Source organism: Lissotriton vulgaris, chromosome 9 (assembly GCF_964263255.1).
Source record: "Lissotriton vulgaris chromosome 9, aLisVul1.2, whole genome shotgun sequence".
NCBI classification, from domain to species: Eukaryota; Metazoa; Chordata; class Amphibia; order Caudata; family Salamandridae; genus Lissotriton; species Lissotriton vulgaris.
Genome location: NC_141697.1, coordinates 409,970,190 through 409,995,913, shown reverse-complemented (window position 1 = coordinate 409,995,913; position 25,724 = coordinate 409,970,190). Strand labels below are relative to the sequence as shown.

Below are 25,724 nucleotides of genomic sequence, written 5' to 3'. Positions count from 1 at the left end.
AAAAGTCACATTTGAAAAGTTTAGGTTGAGCTCTTTAATTTATTTCTCTTCCAGGGCGTGAAAGGGGTCCGTGGCGTTAGCTGAGTTGGGGGTGGAGGAGGGGGGGGGGGTCTCCCTACTTCAGTGAATAGTGTGGCTTTTAAAGATGACACTGTTTGTGTTGCTGGAGATTAATTTATTCAGGGAGGGAGATGGTAGTGTTTTCACAGGGAGGCTGCCCTCCACCCCTTTCAGTGCGAAAAGAGTGAGTTTAACATGAAAAGAAATTACCGTTGTTGGAATCTGCGTTTCTGTTAACTATTTAGTTCATTTTATCTGGTACATGTATTTTAATGGTTACATTGTCGGCTTCTTTTAAGAACATTGTAGTTTAGAATGGATGATACATTCAATTGGGGCCTAAGAAGGAGAAAATATTTTTAAACAAATTACATTATAAAAATACATGAAAATTATGTTTTTCAAAACAGTTTATTTCGAAAAAGTTCTGTCCGACTTTCACTGTTAGGCCCTGTGAACTTTGACCCTGGAAGAGTTTAAAACCGACAAGACTCATGTATTTCTTCTGACTGGCCCTCAATCTGTAGCAAGCATGTGCAATGCAATAGGTCTCGCATTTTGCGAGAGTTTGAGCTATTGGCAATGTAAATGACAAGGCCTTTTATTTAAGTGTTTTGAAAACCTGCAAGCGGTGAGTAAACACACACTTTGTGCTTATAGTCCTTGTTTACTAGAAGCAAGGCTGGCAGTAACTGCGCCTCTTTCACTGCCGGTCTTGTGTCCTGTGAGAGAAGCAGTGCTTAATTTGAGCCAGTGGTTTCCGGTACTCAGCACCAGCACTTATTTGTTAACATCGCCACGTATGACAGCTGCCACATGGTGGCGCTGTTTGTACAATCCAGAGATGAGCACCACAACAGTTCTTTATTAACATTAAAACAACAAATATCTGCCTCCCAAGTCATTCTTGGCTCAGAGACCGGAAGTGACGTCACGAAAGGTAAAAACCCTAGAAGTGGCTACCAGTGTGCGAAATGATAGCGCCACCAACACTGTTTAGTTCAAAACCCGCAATCCCAACCCCTGAAGTGCAGGGCTAGTTGTGCCCCTAATAGTACACACACCTGCTTAGGTTTGCTTCTCCAGGGCAAAAGTGCTAACGTTAGCTACATATAGTAGAAGGATACGAGCACTCGGATGCCAAGAAGTAACCCCTTCCGCAGACTGTGAAAGGATATGCCGTGGCTCTGCAGGATGGCTCTGCCGGAAGACCTGAGGGCGTCCACCACCCGGTTGGGCGTTGTAATCTCAACACTTAAAAAGGCAAATGTCCCTTGTGCGTGCCTGCTTCTGGTAGCTGTTTGGGGCTTATTTCTGCACGCTTATCTTGCACGCAGGCTTTAAGAATCTGACCTAAAACGTGTCCTGTGCGCAAAGCAAGAAAAACACTTCCTCGTGAAAATATCTTCCCAAACATACATTTAAGTGGAGCAAAAAACAAGAACACTTTTAACAAATGAAAGCGCTTAAACCCTTAAACGAAGGCGTACCTATTCCTGTACCACGAAACTTAAAAGAGCTGTCTCCTAAGGTGATTGCTTGTCAGCTACATACAAAGACTATCAGTGAACTCATGCTGATGATATCTGTTGCACGTTAGCCATCATTTGCCGGTAACATCAGTACTTCCGGGTCTCAAGACAGCCAATATCATGCCGCAACATAAGGAAAGAGAAAGGGAAAGGGCTCGCAATATGTAAATACAGCCGTAATACGCAACATGACGTTAGATCGGGGCATCCTAGGCAGCTGGGCCAATCCCAGTGCACTGTACAGAATTTCAAATGCTTATTGACTGTAGAGTCCGCGCGTGCCTTTGTTGTTTGTAAACATTATCTGAGCCGGCTTCCACTACTTGGCGGGTGCTACGCAGGGGCACAAAGTTTTAATTTGGAGTCCACTGCCTACACATGCAACGCCGGGCTGCTGAATACCAAGGCCAGTGCAGGCAGGCTTCAGCTTGCATCCTGATTAGAGAAAGACTGACTTGGGAGATCGACGGGCCGGCCGGCCGTGAGGGCGAATACCGCTATAATTTAAAGCCCAGCTTTTGCGCAGGGGGGACGGTGTTCACCCGGTAAGAGCCCTTAAAATAAGTGGGGGGACGCCGTCCACCCGCGTGGTACCCCGACTCGAGCCCTGAAGCAGAGCGATGGCTAGCATTTGTGCATGTATTATCATTGGCAGCTCTGGTAGTACCAATGGGTGGTGCAAGTTGGGAAGGCCTCCTTACGAGAGCCTTGGCACTTAATAATTTACAAATTAAGCACTGGAGAGAAGGGATCTATCGAGAGGCCTACATTGGTGAACAAGCAGATCAGTAAGGGACAGAGTATAAAAGAGCACGCCCGGAGTCGTAACGTGTAATGAGATAATAAACGTATTTATTACACCCGTCTGCGTAAGGAAATGTATCGAAAAGAAAGCGCAGCCTCACTTCAATGGTTAGTGGGCGAGGCGCTGAACGTGGTTCATCACTGGTGACGCTTGTAAAATGCTGAAGAGAAGGCGTGTCTCGTGGTCCTGCTTTCAGCGTTCGCCCTGCTGTTCTCTAGGTGAAAGTATCCACATTATTTAGATCGAAATCTTGTTTTTTTTTAAATTGTGCTTTGAATGTTAATTTGAAAAGAAATGTGCGCAAAATTCCAAAGACAACCTGTCTCAGATTTATGAAATATGGAATATCTAGAATCTGTCAGCGTGTGGACGAGGCACAAATGGAAAGTGTTTTTGAGCTACCAGCTGTCATGAATTAAGAGTGGCACACCCACACTATTTTCCAAATGTTTCAGCTATTCTGCAAAACATGGAAACCGTGTGTCTAATGAACATCTATGGCGCTGCGTTCCTATTTCTGAAAACGAGGCCATTTCTGCCACAATTTCTCCGTGTGAAAATCAGCACTATATAAAAGATATTTGTGAACGGGTGTGTTGATGCCAAAGATACGCAGGAAACACCGTGGAACATCGCAAAGAATGATTCATTTCTTTAAGTGTTGAATCAGATATTTTTAAATCCTTAGCTGTGAAAAAGACTGTAGGAGATTGGAAGTAAAGCAATAAATTACGAGGCAAAATGTTTTAAATATGTTGAAGAAAATACAGACAGAGACGAAACTGCCCGTTCCAGATGTAGGCTTTGATTGTTTGTTTAAGGCATTTGTAAGCCACTCACTACGAAGTTGCTGCAAGCAGGCACTTTTAATATTTGGTGAGGAGTTAAGAAGACCACAGCGTCGGCCACAAGTGCTGGCGCTGGTTCCATTTCAGCATTTATATTTTTTTTAGCTCTGCTGCCTTATGCTTAAAATGTGTGTGTGTGTGTGTGTGTGTGTGTGTGCGCGCGGGGGGTGGATAGATAAGAACCACAACCCGGCTTTTTGGCAGAGAAACGCAAACTTATGGTCATATTTCTGCGAGTAAAGTACTTGCTACAGCATTGATGTGTGAGGTGGTTCAGCATTTCCGTTTTCCTCAGTGAAAAAAATGTATACTTGAAAAACGCGCAACGCAGGGTAAATGAGATACATCAAGGATGTACTAAGGGGCCGGGGCAGCAGAAATAGCTGCACAATTTGAATACATATTACCGGTGAATAAAAAGTCTTAAAGTGGAGAATGCGTTACGGTGCAGACAATTCTAAACCCATTCACACCATAACTCTGCTGAAACTAACGAAACACCAAAGATGCAACACCAGCAAACCCTCACAACAATGCAAAAAGGTGTCCGTCTGTCTTACGTTCACTAATACCAGGCCTCAATTTTGTCCTGATGGTACCGAAACTCACTATACACCGGTCTTGCCACCACAACTCAAAACTCACAAAACAATAGTGCCATCAACAACCCATACCGACAATGTAACAATAAAATCTGGAATCTTTAATAGTACAAGATCACTTTAATTGCATAAACTTCAGTGATCAGAATTTAATTAACATCTACCAATGCCAGTGCAAGGTCTAGTCAGGTGTGAACTAGTGATCGGATCACTCGATTATACGAAAAGTAATGTAATTTATGTTTTTGAACGAATAGATTGTGAACAGCTTTTGGCAGTGATGAGCTACTGTTGATCTGGTCTATGTGGGAGCTGTTTGACAGCTTCCGTGGGCCTCCTGGCACACTTGGTCATGGAGATTACGGGATGACAACATTATCAATGTGTGATGTTACCTCAGTGATTCTGGTACGTGCAGGGGAAATGAGCCTATTCTAAATTAGACAGTGAATTTAGTCTAAGTGAATGTAGCTTAAACACTTGGACTGTTTGTTCATCTGAGACAGACATTTCCTGATTTGAAGTCCAAAGATTGCTCGTCTAGTTCAAGTTATTCTCTAAAGGTTAACCGTATTGACAGTCAAGACATGGAATTCTCTTCTGCCCCTTGCTAAGATGAGTCAAAAACCACTCCCTCGTGAAACGTAGAACCTGTACTTTTCCACCACACTCCATTGATCCCTTTGCGCTTTTCATCTCTTATGAAATACTTTTCTATTGCTCACCTGTGCCAACAGGAAGTAGTGCACTTCACAGGCAACAGACTACAGAGCTAAATATTTATATTGGAGGTTCTCGTACTGAAGGTGGGGAGAAAAAAATCATAAACTAAGGTTTGAAGCACAAAATGGAAGGTAAGAGAAAGAGGGACACTGGAGCATTACAAAAGTTAAGAGTAAATCAAGATTGAGATAATGGGGTGAGCGGACAAATGTGCTTCTTAGGATTTCGTTCACATGGAGTTGAAAGAGATGAGTTTTCAACTTTTATCTGATAGCCAATATGCTTGTATGAGTTCCTACAGTCAGAGGAAGAGACTTCAAGATATTCGTTACAGCCCCAGTGAAAGACTGGTTAAGTGCAAGTATTTTAAAATTTGAAGGTTCAATGTCTAGTGAGGGTTTGGTCCTAAGGCCGAGCTGTCTGCCTGAGATGGCTAGAGGTTTGGTTAGACCAAGTTGATTTCCTAGATGGAGGGCTTTATAGGTAAGGAAGGCCATAGGCAGCAGAGATGAATCAGGGTACTTTAATGGTACAGCAAACCCGTAGTGGGCCCAACAGGCAAGTTCGCTACTCCAACTGGAACTTCAACAGCGCATTATATAAAATATGGAACCACAGTGGATTCCAAGCAGTCCATAAGCTATAACACATCTTTTTCCCTTAACGGAAAAACCATATCTTCACATACACACGAGAAAATTAACAAATATAGGGGGGGGGGATTAGCTCTTTGCAACAGGAGAATGCATGCTCATGAAAAAATATATACATGCTAGATTAAAAGTTCCAATACCTGAAACCAGTGCAGAATATGACATAGAGGAGGGAAGGCTGCTTGAACATATATGACATGGGAACACTATCTCCACACATAATCATTGAACCACTTAGATTGCTCACCTTGATCTTAAAGGCTTAGTAAATGTAAATGTAAATGTAAATGTCAAGGTATTTGTAGAGCGCACTGTCACCAAGCGGTTTCCTGGCGCTATTACTCATACCGCTGTGGAACCCATCCTGGCTTTTCCTGTGAAGTGTCCACTCCTGGGCACCCCCAGAGTGAAGCCAGGCATCCTAGCGCTGTTGGGGCCAGTGTGGAGGCTATGCAAGCTATTGCCCAGAGTTGCAGCGTGGGGCCCATGATTAGAATAGGCACCGAGGAGAGAATTATCAGGTCCGAGGAAATTGAGCCCGAGACCCCGCCAAGGTGGGAATCGAACCCTGGTCCCGGGCCAGAACTCTGCATCAGGGTCTGCCACTCTAACCATTGAGCCACATTCCTCCACTCCACCTTAGTCACTGGGTAAGACAAACTCCCTCTTCGCACACTACCATCTCCTTCTCCACTTTTGTCCATACTAAGTCTATCCATCTAGCTACTCGCAATACTAGACACTTGCATTTATTTATCCATCATTAACATCAAGACAAGCTCTGAAAAATCCTCGGCAGAAGCATTTACCAGGCCGACCAATAACCAAACACAGATGCGTTATCATTCTAAATGAGGACTCAATCAAAATTAATTGAGGGGTTAATTAAAACCATTACAATAAAAACTGTGTGCCTATATTGGATAGAAATGATCAATTAATATATTACATCATTACAGTTAAGTATATTTGAACGAACACGCTGAACATCTATGTTCTTTTTTTTTTAATCATTTCAATCAAATACATGTGATCTACGTCAGGATTGTCCCAGTCATAATTAATGTGCATACCAGTCATAATTAATGTGCATAACGCGTAAATGAGTCTTGAGCCCTGAAGCTGTTTTCTTTAGATGTAAGGCTTCGATAAAGTGCCAAGTGCTAAGCTTATTACAGCAACATTGTTAAATTGCTAGTTGTTTAAATGTAGGCTTCGATAGAGTGCCAAGTGCTAGGCTTATTAATGCACTTTCTCTCAAACTCAACAGCTATTCTCCTTACGTATTGAATTCCTATGGGGTGCCAAATGCTACACTTGTTGATGCTCCCTTTAGTGCCTTCTTCAGATCCCTCATGGGTCAAAAAGATGTCCACTTAAAAGGGTACAAGAGGATCACACGATTAGATAAACATTTTTTTCATTGCGCAAATAAAGGCCTTCACCATAAAATATTAATCCATCATGGGTTTCTCTAATCGCAAATTAGCAATACAAGATAATTAATTGAATTTGTTGTTAAATAGCCAGTTGCTCATATGGGTCTGTGGTTAGTTACAGTCTGCTACTGGGTACTTCAAGCTTCATTCGCCTCATAGTAAATTACCTGCTAGGCATGCGTACACTGTCCTACAGGACCTTTAATACAGAGGGCATATCTTTGCATGAAGAGCCACATTTCCATTCTCGAGCTGCAGTGTTGCATGCTCCACACATTTTAATCGGAGGCTCATGACCAGAAGGTCCACGCGACACAGGCACTAATTTATTGCAGCCTTAATCGATCTAACTCCGAGTCTGTTGAAACGTGTGCAAATACTTCCTTCTGGGAGTCAGTAAGAGAGGACACAAACTGATTACACGATCTATTGTTTCAGCGCCATAATCGCACCCTCGGCAGTAGTCCTGAAAGCACTTCCATGGATGTAAAGTTTTATGGGGTATCGACATAAATCTTATTCTTATGAATTGGTGCCTCATTGAATGTTTTGTATGGCTGTGGTAGGGTGACAAGACGTTCGGATTTCCCCGGACAGTCCCCATTTTGAGAGGACTGTCCGGTTGTCCGGACGCTTTTCCTAAATTTTAATAAATGTCCCGTTTTTTAGGAATAAGATAGTCATCCTGCAAATCAGAAATTAAACTTCTACTCTCCTGTCAAGAGACGCCTCTAAAGTTATTTAAGTTATTATCTGCCTATTTCAGGAAACACAGGAGGAAGTCAATTGCCTACTCGCATCAGAGGAAAGACAGAGAGGAATGAGAGGGGTGTGGGTTACAGGGTGGAGGTTCTGCCACAGGTTTCAGGGCGAGCCTGGGCAGCATATGTGCTGCTGTGAGGCATGCAGTAGTGGAGTATGGCTTTGAAGCTGCCCACTCTCCGCCCATATTTTTAATTGGCTTATGACATTGTTCTTCAGAAACGCTGGCTTCTGAGTCGTTATTAGGCTTGTTAGTCTCTCCTTGGTACCGCCCTGCCTGCACTTGTTACCTCCCATAACGACTGGCCCTTTTACTGGTGTTGTTACATGGTCTGCTTTATAAGTCAGTGAGCACTGCTTTAGTTAATGCTCTTCCCATATTCCACCCACTACCTCACAGCACGCTGCACGCTTTTATTTGAATATTTTACTAATGGCAGTCCACTTTAACTATAGCAGCCGCGTTTTGTTTTTAATTTATTTTAGCAGCCCAGTTCGCATTTAGCGTCCACGCTTACTTATATATTTATTTTGATGTTTACTAGCGCCTGTGCGGAGCTTTCATATTCATAGAGGCCGCACCCCTTTCTTTACACAAACCGCTTCTAAAGAAAGGTAAGCGGCCGACATTAAAGTTAAAAGCGGTTTTACCCCCCAAAAAACATCTGTTTGTCTACTTGACAAACAGATGCATTTTCTTTTTGTCAAAGCCCCCATGCCGCGGTTTCACTTCAAGGTCGGACACGCCCCATTATTTAGACACGGCTTGTCTAAAGAAAGGGGTGCAGCCTTCCTGAATGTGAAAGTGCCGCAGTGGCACTAGTAAAAAAACAAATATTTGCAATGCAATAGGTCCTGCATTTGCAAGAGTTTAAGCTATTGCACTGCCAGTAGCTTAAACTCGTGTTAATTAAAAACCTATAGCATTGCAAATGCTGGTTATAAAATGTAGCCTTGTAAATGCTTGTGTAAAAAAAAAAAAAAACAATATATATTTACACACACACGCATTTACATGGGAAAGCAAAAACCGGGACAGGCCCGACATAAAAGTAACATGAAAGACTTTTATGTCTAACTACTGGTTTTTACTTCTCAATATCTGGTCACCCTAGACTGTGGAGACAGTGACAAATAAGATGTTAGCAAAATCTGTGCCCTTGTCAGGTCAGAAAAGTTCTGTTTGTTGTCCTGAACAAGACCAGCTTTGATGCACACTTAACTACCACTTTAAAATGGTCATAAACTATATTATTTTCCCAGTGCTCCTTTATCTGTAGTTCATTTTAGGACTTTATCCAAGTACTGTAGGCCGATATCAGTATGTATTTTATGGAAGCTGGCAAATGCTTTCCAGACTAAGCTTTTTAGTGACGCCTTGGCAGCATTCCTGAATCGCGAGCTATAATTAAAGCGAATGTCCGTAAGAGTTGCGAGGTCCATCATCTCAAACTCCAAACGAAGTTGACAGACTGGAGTACATTTTGGTAGGCCAAATACTGTCTTGCAACAGAGAATATCCTCTCTAGATGATTAAGTAATTTTGAGCCCCATATTGGAGACCCATAAAGAATTGCCTGTGCCAATTTCACTTTGAATATCTCTAAGATATAAGAACCTTTGGGCTGTTCATGTTTTTATTGATCTTACATAGTTGATTTTGCAGGAGACTTGTTTGGGTGGCTATGGCCCCTTAGTTGGTTTTTGAAAAGGAATGTAGCATCTAACCATACACCAGGATATTGGTAACTTTTCACACTTGCTAATCTTTGATCTCCAGTCTGCCCATATGTGCTTTGTCTTGGCTTTGTCAAAATGTAAAAATGTTGTTTTGGGTACAATGAGGATGTTATTGGGAGATGGAACATAGGTGTTACAAAGCAGGAACATTAAGTGTTTTTGGGACTCCCAAAGCTAAAATGAACACCTACTAATTAAAAAATGCATTATTCGGTTTTGACCTATACAGCATTTTATTCAGTAAAGATGAGTGATATTGTACAAGTGAGACAGGACTACCCTGAATGACCAGTTTGATTTGATAATATCTTTTTTAAAGATCCTAAATTAGTGTACAACTTATTATCAGTGGATTATCGGTCGCTGCCAGTAGAAAGTTGAGTTATTTAAATTAAATGTTCTTTTCCTATGCCTGTCTCTGAAATCAACAAAATCTTTACCTAACAGGGATGTCTCTATAGACACCTCTAGAGTCCTGACCTTCGAAATGAGAGCAGGGCAACCAGGTCGAAATTAAATCAAGTAAATTGACTCCTACAAATAAACATGGTAACGCTCATCCAAGCATCATAGATTTCGAAATGCAATTTTGTAAAAAAAAATCTGTCTTTAAGATTAGTTCCTGGAACACAGTAGGATTACAGTTTGAATAAACAGATAATCATTGACACAACTTCTGCTGATTTAGATACTGGTGGGCAGCCCACTGGCCAGCAGATGGTTTGGCCTCTAATCTCTTTGCAAAGAATCGCCAAACGAATTTAGACATCTGAGCTTTGAAGTTGGGAATCTCTGTGCCTCAGTGGAGCTGGAGCTGCTCGACTGAAGCCACAGAATCTTGTAAGTAGATGCAATGCTTTGCAAAGGTTTTATTATTTATAATAAACAAACTGCCAAAGTGGAAGCTTGCTTCCTGAAACAAAGCAACAGAGGCCTTGGCGGGGGTCACTATTTGATTTCTCTGCTAAGACCTTCAAGCCTCACATGGCAGTCCCAGACAGAAAAATCTAGTGTTGGTTGCCCTGCCCTAAGTAAGGTAGGACCGTCGTTATTTTGACCCAACAGTCCAGCGCAAAAGGTCCTCTACATGAGGCTGGTCTTCCACTCAGCCATACATTAGATGGTACCCATGGTCTAAGCTCCCTATATTTAAAATTGGATGTATGACTTTTTTTTCATAGAAGTTAACAACCCGGGTAAGAGACAGGCCCTATGTCATTAAAAAACAAAATGAATCGTAAAGCTACTATTTTACATAATTCCAACAATTATATACCACACTTAATAATTTTTGCCCAGTAGGTAAAGATGTCTATCTTATAAAATGTTTATCGTGGAACAGCCTATATGCAAAAATCACAGTAACTCCTGTTCCAAAAAAAAAGAAATTGTTGCTCCGCGATTTCAAGAGTTTTTGGCATAGAATTCATCTATGTTAATTATAGGCGGTGACTTCAGCTGTCGGGAAGGTCCTTCAGAAGTGGTTTGGGAGATAAACTATTCTATAAGATAAGCAATAAGATGTTCCCCAGGTGGAATGTGATCGACTTAGGTGTCACATTCAGCTAAGCAAATGCTACAGCTCACAATCAATCACTACATCAAGGCATGTACGGGCTAATTCTTTCTGTGCAACCCAGTGCATTTACATATCAGTATAAACGCTCTCCAAGCTATATTGATTATTTAATATTTAACAAGGGTTCATTGGTACATTAGATCGTGACCCAGTATCTAGCCAGTGACTACGCTCTTTATTTTAGCGCAATTTTTTTTTTTGTTGCAGAGATTGTACAATAAGAAAAGAAAAAAAATCTTCTACTGTTTGATCAAGTTAGCCAATACAAAAAGCGTTGTGCTGGGAAAATGTAACCAAAGGAAAACACATGCACAAAGTATTCATCAAGATCTCATATATAATATAAATTGTTTTTAGTAAGTCTAGAATAGTGAGCAATTCATCAAACAGGCAAGAAAGTTTTATACTCAGAAAAAAGGTATTAAATAATGAAACCTTATGTTTAGAAGTATTAAGTGAAAAACAGTATAATTCCACGTTTGGATACAGAATGACAAGACCATGAACCTGATCTCCTCAGGAATATCACACAAAATAATGTTAATTACCAAGAAACAGATATGACAGCTAGGAAAACAGAGAAAGAAAATGTGACAAAAAAAGCATACCAGGGAATGGTTCAACCTGGAGATCCTGACAGAGGTCAAGAAATCAGGAATGGTAGATACAATTGGTCTATGGTGATACGGGTGCTGTGCAGTAGAACTAGTGCCTTATAAGTCTCTTGGACTTGAGTCAGAAATTAAGAGAGAAATAAAACTTACTTGGACTTGAAATTATCAAGTAAAACCATTATTACTATTTACAAACAGTTTTCCAGCAATTATATGACTGTGAAGCAGTCTGACTAATGGTGATGCTAATAAAGTATGTCAAGCTGCATAAACAACTAATTTGCGTAGCGCATATTGGCCTAAAACATTCTTTGACAGCATTGCTCAAGGCAAAACTGTGGGAGGTACAGGAAAAAAATTAGTTTCACCCTTATTCAGTGTCAGCTACCATACCATTTACACTGGGAACTACACAAAAGTGAGATGGTGCAAGAGAAGAGAGACAACACACGGTTTTCTGTTGTCAAGGAGGATCCATCAGGGTTGTGTTTTGGAAAAGCTCTTCTGTCTTCATATTAATAGGGTGCATGATCACCTAAGTTATGCTACAATTGCTGGTGAGCACAAATTAATTTTGTTTGAGAACAATGTAAACCTTGTTAGCAAAAAATAGTATGGGCCACAAAAAGTTATAAGCTGATTTCTCTAAATTTTATATAGATCATAAGCTACTTATAAATCACACAAAACAATGCGTGATGTATCGAGAAAAAAATGGCTAAAAAGATATAAGGCTCCTGAGCAAAGGACAAATTGACATTCAAAGTTAAATCATATCAAACTATCAGTCCAATAAAGTTTCCAGATTCAAGGTATTCTCAAAAAGTTCTCTTCTTTATGTTCTTGTTTCCTTTATTCTTATCACAATTGTAGACGTATTACACATAACTTCTTGGTAATGAGTTGGTATAGATGACATCACCAAAAGTAGCCATTAGCCGACACGTGTTTTGTCTCTGGGAAAATCACCCTCCAACTTCCTCAGGGCAAGCACAAATCTCTGTAGGCAAAGTTCACCACATTCCAGGTAGAACCTGGGTGCGGTCCCATACTCCTGCCGTCATCGTCAGTTCGTAAGTCAAGACTAACGAACTGACGATGACGGCATGAGTACTGTCCTTCACATGAATTAATTCTATTTACATTTATCTGGACCAGACCAGAAGTCTGACTGAGATTTTTATTCACACAATACGTCAGAACGCTGAAGGAAATATATCATATATGAAATATTTTTTCTAGACCCATGCTATATGGGACCACAAACAGGTTCTACCTGGAATGTGGTGAACTTGTCTACAGAGATTTGTGCTTGCCCTGAGGAAGACGTTTCATGATTTTCCCCGAGACGAAACACGTGTTGGCTATTGGCTACATTTGGTGATGTCATCTATACCAACTCATTACCAAGAAGTTATGTGTAATACGTCTACAATTGTAATAAGAATAAAGGAAACAAGAAAATATAGAAGATAACTTTTTGAGAATACCTTGAATCTGGAAACTTTATTGGACTGATAGTTTGATAGGGGGGACCTATAGTGAAAATACTTTCACTCGGAGAAGGGGCATCGGCTCCTGACGCCGCACCACGCCGTGAGGGAAACGGCAGGACAGAGGGAGACGGGAGCACCGGGAGACTTCCCCACAGCCTACAATCCCCAGCAGCCTCAGCAAACTCGGGGGCGGCGCGGCTGACAAGCGTCAGCACAGCGCCTGGAAGCGCTACAAATCACCGAGCGCCCGTGAGCCCACGGGGACCTATAGTGAAAATACTTTCACTCGGAGAAGGGGCATCGGCTCCTGACGCCGCACCACGCCGTGAGGGAAACGGCAGGACAGAGGGAGACGGGAGCACCGGGAGACTTCCCCACAGCCTACAATCCCCAGCAGCCTCAGCAAACTCGGGGGCGGCGCGGCTGACAAGCGTCAGCACAGCGCCTGGAGGCGCTACAAATCACCGAGCGCCCACTCGCCCGCGAGTCGCGCGCGGGAGAAGCCCGGGACAAGGGCGGGCCCTCTGTGGCCCTCAGAGGCACAAGGAGGCCGGGTCGGGCCACCCCACTTGGCTGCTACTAACTTGAAGGTATTGCATCTCATCACTATTGATTCTGACGTTGCACTGTCGTTATACCATGTCCATCTGGGAGGAGCTGAATGCATTGTGTGGTACTAACTATGTCCAGAACGTATCTACCCCCCCTAAAGTGGTTAGAGATGTTGATGATACCGATAATATGTTCATTAGTCCCTCACTACTACCCTCCAACTCACCACCAATCTTGCCGACTGGGGCGGCTAATAAAACACCTAACCCAGTATCTCCACCTCAATCAACCCTACTGGCACAGATCGAACAATTGTTTTTTACTGCACTATCACCTTTGATTACTAAAATCAATAACCTGGGAGATAGGTTAACCAGCAGAGAAAATAAACTATTAAGGAACCATACCCCAACTGGAACAACGGTCAAACCCACTCACCCTATTCTCCCCAGCAACAACAATGAATACTTCAAACCCTCGACACTTATGGAAGTTCATACCTCTGAACCCCTCATTTCTCTACCTAAGCCAAGAATACGGAACAGTATCATTAATCCCGTACCTGTACCCCATAGATGTCCTAGGCTCGCACACGAAAGCAGGAATCGGATTAACCTACCTCCAGAAGCTGCCCCCTATGTGACTGTTCTTTCTGGGGTCCCCGCACCTAACCAGGGCAAATTTGAAACTCATCAGGACTTGTTAAACAAAACCATCTCCTGGCTAAAACAACACAGACCATTGCAACCTGCTTTAGATGGCGGCATCTTGAGTGTTAGGAGGGTAGGGTGGCTAGGCACGTCACCCAAAGACATCCCGGGCGACCTCATTCTAATTAAATTCAAGTCAACGAACATTGTCCCTTATTTGCGATCCTCCCAACCTAGGGAGGGAGACGGGCCTATTCGCATCTGGGACTTGTACGACTTCCATCCCGCCCCCCGACCCTATCCATCCCCCAGGCATAATTCATGGTAAAAGGGGACGTGAGATGGCCCTATTCACACCTGGGACTTGTACGACTTCTATCCCGCCCCCCGATCCTATCCGTCCCTCAGGCAATTGGCATGGAATTATAAATCATGGTAAAAGGGGACGTTAGGAACCCTGTCCCAATAACCACTACCCTTTTCCAGATTACTGCATGTACCTTTTCATTCACCTGAAATGGACAAATTAATTTTAGTTTGTTTTAATAGTTGGTTTTTCTTTTTATTTTGCAAATGTTATGTTGAGTTATTTATACATGTTTGTATTTCTTTGCTGCTTTTATGGTTTTAAACAAAAGCCGAATAAAGCTTATTTTGACTTGATATGATTTAACTTTGAATGTCAATTTGTCCTTTGCTCTGGAGCGATATTTTGTTTGCTGTTTATCCACTGTGTACGTTCTGGTCACAGAGGGTTGTCGGAACGTGGGTGGCCATTTCCATTTTGTTCCCTGGAGCAACTTTGATGCTATTTGGTCCTGTTGCTACTTGAATATTGGTTTTGCGCAAAGTGTAACCTAGCCACGCTTATAAGTTTTCTAAAAAGATATGACTTCATGGACAGCCACTAAAAACAGTGGCTTTACTACCTTATATCAACACTCATTCTTCTGTTACGCTAATTGGCAATTCCAACCGGAAAAAAAGTACATTTATCTTACATAATTGTTAACATGTTCAATTCGAAATTGGGCGAGAATGTTGTCTCACCAACAATCAAAGCATACCAAGCCAAAGCAGTAGCTGTATAGGGGCTTGGAACTTTTGAGATACATAAAACTACACCAATTAAGTAGCATTGAAAAGGTTTTCCTTATTCGATTAGCTCATCTTCCAGCAAGTGCTCTTATGGTACCACTGTAATATGAAATGAAGGTCAATGGCATTGAAAAGGAAGCCAAATGTCTCCCTGAGGCACTTTGATTTGGCATGTGTGGCCCGGAAAAACTAAAGAATTATAGTGTGATACTTACAGACGTAACACAACAACTTGGAGCATTAACACCATGAGGGTTTAAACAGGTTAGTGAAACCTTGTACAGTACTGGCCACTGTGTAATTTGACATAAACACAGAATAACTACAAGAGTTACATTTTGTTCTTAGGACTGGTTAATTTATATGGACCCAGTTTGGGTCCACTGACAACACGGTATGATAATATAAAATGGACAAGGAATTAGAAAGTTACTTCAAGCACTTTTTAATTTTATTTAATTTAAAGGAGCTTGTAGAGCGCCTGGTGACGCCTCCCGGCGTGTCCCCGCGCTGTGGAGAGAGTGTAAGAGAGAGTAGAGGAAAACCCATCACCAAGTAAAAAGGCAGGTTTTTAGTTTCTTTCTAAACAGGATTTCATTGTTCTCCATCCTGATATCTGCAGGAAGAAGGTTCCATTTCCTGGCCGCCAAAGTCCGGAAGGATTTGCCTCCCATTCTGGCCTTTTTGGGGCGTGTGGTTCTGAGCAGGCCCATACCTTTAGACCTAAGCGACCTGCTCGGTTCATAGACAGTAGCCAAATCCGACATGTAGGCCGGTGCTCTGTGATGAATTATTTTATGGCACCACAGCATAGCTTTAAAATCAATCCTCTTCCTGATGGGCAGCCAATGAAGGGCTTCAAGAGAGGGGCGAGATGGAGCTCGCCGAGGGAGCCTTAAGACCAGGCGAGCTGCCGAATTTTGTAGCACCTGAAGCTTTTTAATATTTTTCTCAGATGTACCCATGAGCAGCACGTTTCCGTAATCAATACGGGACGTTATGAGTGCTTGCGTCATGGTACGCCTGGAATCAATAGGTAACAGGTCAAGGGTACGGTTCAGAGTTTTCATTACCCCAAAGCATTTGCCCACCGTTTTTCTTACGTGGCTGTCAAAGGACAATTTATTGTCCACCCAAACACCCAAGTTCTTCGCCTCTCGGGATGGGGAGGGCAAAGGACCAAGGCAGCTGGGCCACCACTCATTCGTCCATTTAGCCTCATTGCCTCCCATGATGAGGACCTCCGTCTTAGTCCCGTTCAGTTTCAAACAGTGGTCGTTCATCCAAGTGGCAAGTTTAGTCATACAGACATTGAAATTGTCAGCTTCCTTAGAGGGGGCTTGGGTCAGAGAAATAAGGAGCTGCGTGTCGTCGGCGTAGGAGACAAGCTCCACGCCGAACGATTGCACTACCTCTGCCAGAGGGGCCATATATAGATTAAACAGGGTGGGGCTCAGGGCAGAGCCCTGAGGCACCCCCTGCTCCAGCCTCACCCTGTCGGAGAGAAAGCTCCCCCTTTGGACTTGAAAGCTTCTGTCAAGCAAAAAAGCCTTCAGCCATCCCAGTGCCTTATTGGTGACTCCAGCTTTATTTAGACACTGTAGCAGGATGGAGTGTGCTACAGTGTCAAAAGCGGCACTGAGATCAAGCATGATGAGGGCCATTGTCTTTCCCTCATCTGCTCCCTCACGTAGGGTTTCGGTGGCCCTCAGGAGGGCTGTCTCCGTTGAGAACCCTGATCTAAAACCCGACTGGGAATTATGGAAAACATTATATGTCTCCAGATGTTCCATCAGTTGGGTGTTAGCAATTTTTTCTGCCAACTTGGCAACATACGGTAGAAGGGATATGGGTCGTAGATTATCCATTACATCCACACTGATGTTGGGCTTTTTCTTAATAGGTAGCACTGTAGCCTGTTTCCATACCTCTGGGAGACATGCGGTTGAAAAGGATGTTAGTAACAAGTGCCTCAAATGAGGTTCCAGAACTGAGAAAGCTTCAGCTAGTATTTTAGGAGGAGCCGGACTTCTAACTTTTTTTAAATTAAATTGGGCTAGCGTATATTGCCATTGTCAAAATCCAGGGGCAACTGAAATAACACCTTATTAAAGGCTGATTGCTTACCTTGCTACAATGAGGTGGCAGAAACGAAAGAACACTTACTAATGTTTTGCGCTGTATAAAACTGAGGAGAAATTGTTGCTTACGGTTTACTGGCAGCAAGAATGAGATAAGTAAAGGAAGCGTTTCCGATCAGTAAGAAGTCATATGTGACCCATTCATGTTTGCTATATTTGGGTATTAGACGCTTGCATGGTAGAGGAGAGAAAGAGATTGCTTAAAAAGTAATTTAAGATCACACACAGAATTATAGAAAGCTTGCCAAGTGTGTGTATCTATGTGATATGACCGTACTAGCCCAACAAGAACTTACAATTGGTTCCATGAACGGTTATACACTTAAATGGGGGAAAATTGATAAGGAAGTCACAACTAATAAAATAGTAAAAAATTGTAGTGCCGAAATTAGGAACTGTCTTGATCTGAACCTACAACCAAAGGTGGTCATTAACAGTTTTAACACCGTTTTGAAAAATATACATAAAGAGCTAACTAGGACCTGTAAGCAAAAGACAGAAATAAATAAAAATAACAGCTGGTTTAATTCGGCATGCACAAAGGCACACACAAAACTAAAAGAGGCCTTGAATAAGGATAAGAGGGATAGAGCTGAGATCGGTAGATTAAGGAAAGAGTACGCTGACGCGATCAGGTTAAGAAAACAAGAGTTAAAAGTCGATCTATGGAATCGCCTCAGCAAAAGCACAGAGTTGAAGGATAGTGCAATGTTCTGGCACATAGTAAGGTCACCGTTTTTAACAAATAAAAATGAAACACCCTCCATCGACGTCGCTATAAGCGAAGATGAATGGGTGGCTCATTTTTCAAAAGTTTTTAGTAAAGACACCTCGATAGACATTGACCATCCAGACCCTCTAATGCAGGTTACATACCCAATAAACCTACAATTCTCCCATAAGGAGGTTCAACTGGCATTAAAAAACTCAAAAACTGGCAAAGCCCCTGGTCCGGATGGGGTCCCAGCTGATGTTTTCAAACATCTACCAGATCTCTGGTCCCCCATACTGACCAATGTTTTAAATGCAACACTAAAGGTAGGGCTATTAGATTCTTGGAAGTCATCAATATTGGTCCCGATCTATAGGAAAGGGGATCGAAATACTCCGTCCTGTTATAGGCCTATCTCCCTCCTGGACTCGCTTGGGAAGATGGCAGGGCGGATCCTTCTTAATCGACTTCAGGAGTGGGCAACTGACCAAGGAGTAATATCTGATATACAATACGGCTTCCGTGAAGGCCTAGGAACAGTAGACCAAGCACTTAACCTTTCCCTCCTAGCGGGTAAATACATTGAGGCTAAGGGGTCCACACTTTACATGGTCTACGTCGATCTATCAGCGGCGTTTGACTGTGTCGCTCATTCAGCATTATGGAATATCGTGCTGAAAATGGGCGTTGACCCAGCGATTGTTGATTTCCTGCGTGAAATGTACACAGGAACTACAGGTAGGGTAAGATTTGGGACCAAGGGGGAACTTACAGGAAGCTTCAGGGTGGAAAAGGGGGTCAGACAGGGCTGTGTGCTGGCCCCCTTTCTATTCACTGTCTACACTAATGGACTGGAAGCCGCGATGCTTCAAGGCAGTAAAGATTTACCTACAATAGCTCGTCGGCAAATACCTGCACTATTATATGCCGACGATGCTGTCATTTTAGCAAGAACCCCAAATGAACTCCAATGTGCAGTAAACAGATATTGTACGTTCATGGCTACCTTAAACTTAAAGTTAAATGTTAAGAAAACTTACACTATGCAAGCCGGGAAGGGGTCTGGGAAGCACCGAAGGTTGTTTGTAAAAGGTGAACCACTAGATAGAACGGCAACCTACCCATACCTGGGGATAGTAATAGACGAGAAGTTCAAGTGGATCCCAGCGGTTAATGCCAGGAAACTTGCCTTCTTGAGGGAAACTGCCTCACTAAAAGCATTTTCACAAAAACTGGGCCAACGTCCAATACAAGTAATGAGAAAAATATATAATGCTAAATGCATATCCACGGCAATATATGGGGCAGGAATATGGGGGTATGTAAATGTTGAATCCATTCAAAAAATTGAGAATTCCTTTTTACGATATCTACTTGCGGTCCCAAGGAATACCTCCACATACGCATGTCACATAGAATTGGGACTAGACTATATAACAGACATCATAAAACTGCAACCAGTAATGCTATGGCGTAGAATATGGGTTACAGATCAATGCCATTTAACGAGATCCATCATTGAAGACACCCTGAGTCTCGAACAGTGTAAAAAAATCAAATGGCTAACCTACGTCAAAGCAATTCTTGAGGACTTGGGTTACAAGAAATATTTTGATAATCCTTCTAGGATAAATGAAATTTCTAAGGCGGATCTAAAAAAAGAATGCCTTGCACATCTGAGGCAGATACGCCTAGTAACCGAGATCCACAAACAATCTGTTCAGAAAGCCATACTAGTGCAGACTGTTTTTGAAGCTGAACCCTATTTGTTGTATAATCTAACCCAATATGAAAAAATGCTGCTAACTCGCTTAAGGTTTGACATTTTTCACTTGCTAGTTTCCTTTCCAACCCAAAACGACTGGGCGTCCACACGGACATGTTGTCCATGTGATTTGGTATCTACACAATCAACCATACATACTATTCTATTCTGCAAATTTTTTTGTAGAACCCCGTAGACGCTGGTTACTCCCCATCCTAAAACTTTGGGGGCTTCGCCAATGCCGTCCTGCATTCTTGGCATTACAATATTTAGAAAATGAAAAATATGCTAAAGCAATCGTACGTTTTCTTAAATTTTGTATTCAACATCGTCGCAACCTATGAATAGATCTGATTAGGAGAGATACAATGAAGGCCCACAAATCTCTACGTTCTAAGATAAATATAAATTGTATGATATATCTTGCTGCTTCCTTTTTATCGGATCTGCTTTTTTTTAAATGAATTTTAACTGTTTTTAGTATTTTAAAACTGTGATCTTAATACACGATCAACTTTGTAAATTGTATTTTATGAACTTTTATGGTGTTCTTATCAAATGAACTACCGAATAAAGTATTTTTTGATTTGATTTGATTTGATATGTATATTTGCACTGTGATGCCAGCCCATTGAGTTTTCCAATTGAACTTGCATTTTGACAACTGTGAAATATGAATTGATATGATAACTATTAACTGAGCGGTCAGCTCCTGGTTTATCTATAAAGATGGATGTATTTTTTTAATACTTTAACTCAGTTTTGTTCTTTTGCGCTCCACTGTTATGATAATTGATTTTAAATCCGAAAAAAACGTATGATTGAAAAGGATCCTCAGTGTGGCATAAAGCCAATAGTGGTCGATTCGTTCTGTGGTAGAAAATGTGCTCTTAATCTCCAGCGTGGGCTGCACTAGAAGAAAATCTGCTCTTGGTAATTATCGGATGAGCAGATTTTCTTATAGTGTAAGTGGGGCCTTGACTAGGAGGAAACCTGTTGAATGAGGAGCTCTGGTGGCTGGCACAAGGAGCAAATCTGATCCCGATCTTAAGTGTTGTCTGTTCAAAGACTTCGATTTCTTTGTAAAGTATTGTGCCAGTAGCTCCTGAAGACCGCAAGTGGATGCATATTTCAGCCTCGGTCGAGAAAGCATTCATATTTAATACAACTTATCAGACATCTTATGCACTGGGAAACTGAAGACATACTTATGAAAACACCACGACGTGCTTCTTATTTTAGAACACAAAATCGACTTAACCAGGGAGATTAGTGAAGCAATTTAGGCCGTCCATTCAGTTGCTCTATTTCAGTACCTTGGCTGTTGTGTAATACATAAGTAGTGGTGGCATTGCAGTGGACTAAGGTGAAAGTACAGACAGTAGGAAGCGTCGAGTCCCACACTGAGAGTTTGTGACTTTGAAAGTTTTGACATGGTAGCTGCATTGCAAGCAATAAACAGGGGGGTCCTTAGGAGTCAAGCGCGGCGTGTAGTGGGTGGACTGCAAGTAGGGGGTGTGTGTAGTATGGGCAGGGTGCGGGGCTGATGCGGAAGTCGTCCGGCCGTTGTAATCAATGGTGACACCATGGTGATGGGAGCCCAGCCCCCAGGGGTGGGCGGGAGCAAATTCCTGCACACAGGAGGATGCTCCCTGCCTGCCCCAGCTCCCGGGCAGCAATGACAGCTCCAATGACAGCTGACTTCCTGCAACTTCCCAACGGCCCGGGCAGCAATCCGCGGGGGCTAGGCCACGGCCATCTGCACCTACCCACCCCGCCGCCCCCTCGGGGAGCTCTGACACCCACAGAGGCCGCTCCCACCTCTCCCCGTACTCACTTTCTCCTTCTTGATCTTGTTTGGCATTGCGCTCCCGGCGCGAGCGCCTCCCAGCTCCCTCGCAGGCGGCGGTGATCTGGGTCAGGCCACGCTCCCGAGCCTCCGGGGCGCTTCCTCGTTGCCCAGCTCCACTGTCCTCCAGCCCGGGGCCGCCGCTGCTGCTGTGCTGCTGCCAATGCAGCGTCCGCGACTCTAGTGACGCCGAGCGCCCATTGGGCGAGCCGCGGCACGTGCGCCGACGTCCCACCGCCCCGCCCTGTGCTTCTGCCCCCGCTCCTGATGCTCCAGCGCTGCCTCCTGTCAGTGCGCTGCGGGCGGGGAGGCGCAGCCTGGCTTCGGATGGTCGGGCGCGTGCAGGTTCAAGTCTGTGACCCGCGCGCACAGGGTCACCCCTCAACCTGCCGCCCGCTACCGGCCGCGTGAAGAGGCGCGAGGCTTGAGCTCTGCGGTAGAGCAGCTCCCGGAGGTTCAAGAAAGTTCGGCGCGGGTCCACAGTTCATGGATGGAGGAGGGAGAGCCAGGGGCCGCTCCCTGCTGGAGCAGCTCAAGAAAACCATGACTGGAGCACGGTGCGGGCGGTGAAAAGGAGACACGGCGAGGGATACTACAGGGTTCCAGGGGAGGGGGAAACCAGCAGAGTAGAAGGGGGGGGGGGGGAATTAATTGGGGGTTTATGAGTTGTTATCCTACACCAACAGACTGGGTGGGGTGCCCTTGCCAGGCGCGCAGCATGGTCTGCATACTGCAATGACCTTGCTTTGAAGTGTAAAGCTCATTTTTAGTCTACAAAAGAACCGTTTCCTTTTTTTAATGAAAGTTTTAACTTGGCGAGCCCCATGCGTTTTAACAGAAAGCTCAAGTCGAAGTGGTAGCTGATGTTAGGAGACCGTTAAGTTACACAGCTGACAGGGTAAAGTTTGTTTTAAGGCTCTCGGCCCTTGTGACCTTTTCCAACACGCTTTATCCCCCAGAATGAAAAACCCCAGTGTGGCATGATCTAGGGTAGTAATGGACCCTACTGGCTGGTGGTGGAGCTAAGAGACCAATGTGAAAGAGGGCAATGCCTAGCACTTTTTAAGATAGTGTGCATCAATTTTTATGTAAAAAATGACCACTTTCCTGCTTGGGAGTCATTCACATATTTGTAAAAGCTTAGTAGGATTCCCATAACATTTGATTTATTTAACTGCAATAGGAAGCCTTTGCAGAACAATTGACCACTATCCATAATGACACCTACATTTTAATGCAAATGCATGTCATGTTTAATTTTACTTATGCTTCCACCATCATCTTGTTTGGATGGGTGATGAACGGGTTGGAGGAGTCCACTTTCTATGCTTAACTGATAGATGACTCCATGCCATGGTGACAATATTGCTTATTGACCTGGTCTGTCCAGTTTCGCAATTCAAGACGTTAGCTGTGACTTTCGAGGATTGCTCTGGACAATAAGTCTATCTTAGACTGCATTTGAAATCATTTTCCTAATTCAGGCAAAATGATCAAAACTGTTACTGCACTAAAGTAACTGACATGTAGGTGTTACATTTAATCACTATTATATTGCGTTTGCAGCCAATAAAGGCTGTTAGTTACCCACTTTTGCAATTATGTGCTAGGCCTCAAGGGACTAAGTGTACAAAACAGTGATAGATGGAATACTTGAATTAATCGCAGCCACTGGTAATCTCTTGGGCCGCATTCCAATCCATCATTATTTTTCACACCATGCCACCTCAGTTTGTACCCAACTATGTGCAAATCAGTCTTGATCCTGCTCCAGTTGGAACCGCCCGGCTCGGTCCTCCCTGAACCAGAACACAAGCATCCCAGGACCGGTTTTGCTCTAGTTATGGGCTCATCAGCTGGGTACAGCTTGGTTCCAGTGAGACAGTGTGCACGGAACTCACGTCTGGGTATTCCAGTCCGACTTAGGGTGACACAATGAGCATACAAAACAGTAATGGAATGCTTTAACAGGTGTGGCTGTAATGTGCTAATGCGTACAAATGAAGGCATGCACAAACGCGCAGACTATTTTTACCATGTCTCTAAGCAGCCTGCCTCTTTCTGTGCCTCCTGTTTATTTGCCCTAGCTTTTATCCCCACACTTTTTTAGTGCACAGCATCAGCATTTTAAGCTTAAGGAATACAAAACATCCACAAAAAGACATTAGATATACATTTTCACTCAGTGCAGCCCCACTAAGAATGTGGCAATATATCTAGGTCCGAAAACCCATTTCGAAACGAATGTCACATGTAAGTGCAGAAAGACAGGTTCAAAATTATAATTGGTGCAAAGTCAGCAGCACTGTGATGTTGCATTTAGGTAAAAAAACACTCAGAGCAGTGAGAAATTGAGGTAATAAGGCTTTATATAGTAGTTGTAAAAGATGGTCATTAGTATTACATCACATTTCATTTTGGGTTTTTCTGAATACATTAAGTACAAACATAGATTAGTTACCATATTGTATCTCTTGATGATCTTCAAACATTGCTGACTTGATACAAGAATTTCAAAGCTTAAACAGTAAACAGAAACATTAGCAGTAGCAGATGCATATTCCCCCCCCCTATGGAATCATGCACTGTGGCTGTGAGTGTATATATACAACTGCCACCTCCCTTAACCCCTTCCATGCTGGGACGTTTCCGCCGCTGTGCGGTAAACAAAAGAACAGGGCGGGGCCGTGACGAACCCCAGCCGTCATCAGCACACGATCGCCGCAGAGCGTGACGGCTGGGGTTCGTCACCAGCATGGAAGGGGTTAAACTGCTCTTTGAGTTAGGACTGCTTGGATAATTGCTGTATCTGTGCTGTATATTTATGACGCTTGGTGAACATCTTTTCACAATGGAAAAGAAGAATCAGTTGGTTCTATTGTGGCTTGACTTTGTCGATGCCAAGTGGGATTACTAGTTGCAGGAAAGGAGCACACATTGTTGAAGGGATAACGGGGTGAGAGGGGGAGTGCAGGACACAAGGAGATGTGCAAAATGCATGCTTACCATACCATGCACACAGAAAAAGTACAATAGGAGCAGTAGCTATGCAAGCACCTGAACCATCCCCCCCTCCACACATACAAATTGTTAGCAGAGTTGTTCGAGTGTCCCTTACCCACAAAACAGATACCAATGGGCATAAACACTGCAAGCTACACATACACTTACACACAAACCCGCCTCCATATGTATTAAGACATGTTGAATGACCCTGAAGTGGCAGTACATCGAGGGGCTTGGGAGGAGAGCCATACTGCTTGGGAACAGTGACTGCCAGTGATGGAAGGGGTCCACAGGTGATTACATGCTTAAAAGGTAGTAATGGGTCTGGTGTCTCTCAATGGTGTTTGCTCAGGATGAGTACTCATCCCATTCCGGCAGTTCAACAGGGTTCTTGTTTGCCTCTGCTGCAGCTCTCTGAGATGGAAAGGCATACACAGTCATCATAAGGAATGCAGCCTTTCTTGCACGTTGTCACTGGGGAATGGAGCTGCATGGGACGCAGAAAGAGTTTCGTAGAAAGGTAGCCAAGGGAACATGGTACCAAGGGGGTGTAGGGTTTCTATTAAAAAAAAGGGAAGGCGCCTGAAGGGGTCTGTCGTAGCATGGTGCCAACACGATGCATCCTTTACTAGCTTCGTGGTATGCATTTGAATGAAGGTAATCAATCAATCGTCTTATTTGTAGAGTACAGCTTGTCTCCCGAGAGGGTATCCAGGCGCTTGTTGCAAGTCTCAGTCGAAGAGCCAGGTCTTGAGCCCCTTCCTGAAGCAAGGGTGCTGTGGTGAGGTGGTGGGTGTTCCAGGCTTTGGTTGCGATATGGGAGAAGGAAGTCCTCCGTTGTGGTATCAGTGTATGCAGGGGATCTGTGCAAGGGCGAGGTGAGCAGAGGTTTCTGGGGGGTCAGTGGAAGTGCAGGCAGTGGTTTATGTAGGTGGGTCCTTGGTCTTGGAGGACGTTGTAGGTGTGGGTCAGGATCTTGAAATGGCATTTTTTCTAGACCAGAAGTGAGTGGAGGTCTTTCAGGTGCTTGGTGATGTGGGTTCTCTTGGGCAGGTTAAGGATCAATCCGGCAGCTGTGTTCTGGATTGTCTGTAGTCT

At 43.5% G+C, this 25,724-nt stretch overlaps 1 protein-coding gene across 2 annotated transcripts in view; it reads right to left on the bottom strand.

Annotated features, from left to right (window-relative positions):
* Window positions 1–22,078, bottom strand: part of PPP2R5C (protein phosphatase 2 regulatory subunit B'gamma) — a 1,413,048-nt gene extending 1,390,970 nt beyond the window's left edge. The window contains exon 1 of one of the 2 annotated variants that reach the window (XM_086937820.1): window positions 21,609–22,078. In XM_086937820.1, the coding sequence (XP_086793946.1) occupies window positions 21,609–21,635 (27 nt within the window). In that variant the 5' untranslated portion in view covers window positions 21,636–22,078. Of the gene's footprint in view, window positions 1–21,592 lie in introns of both variants that reach the window. The other variant, XM_086937822.1, reaches the window with a different exon arrangement.
* Window positions 22,079–25,724: the final 3,646 nt, after the last annotated feature.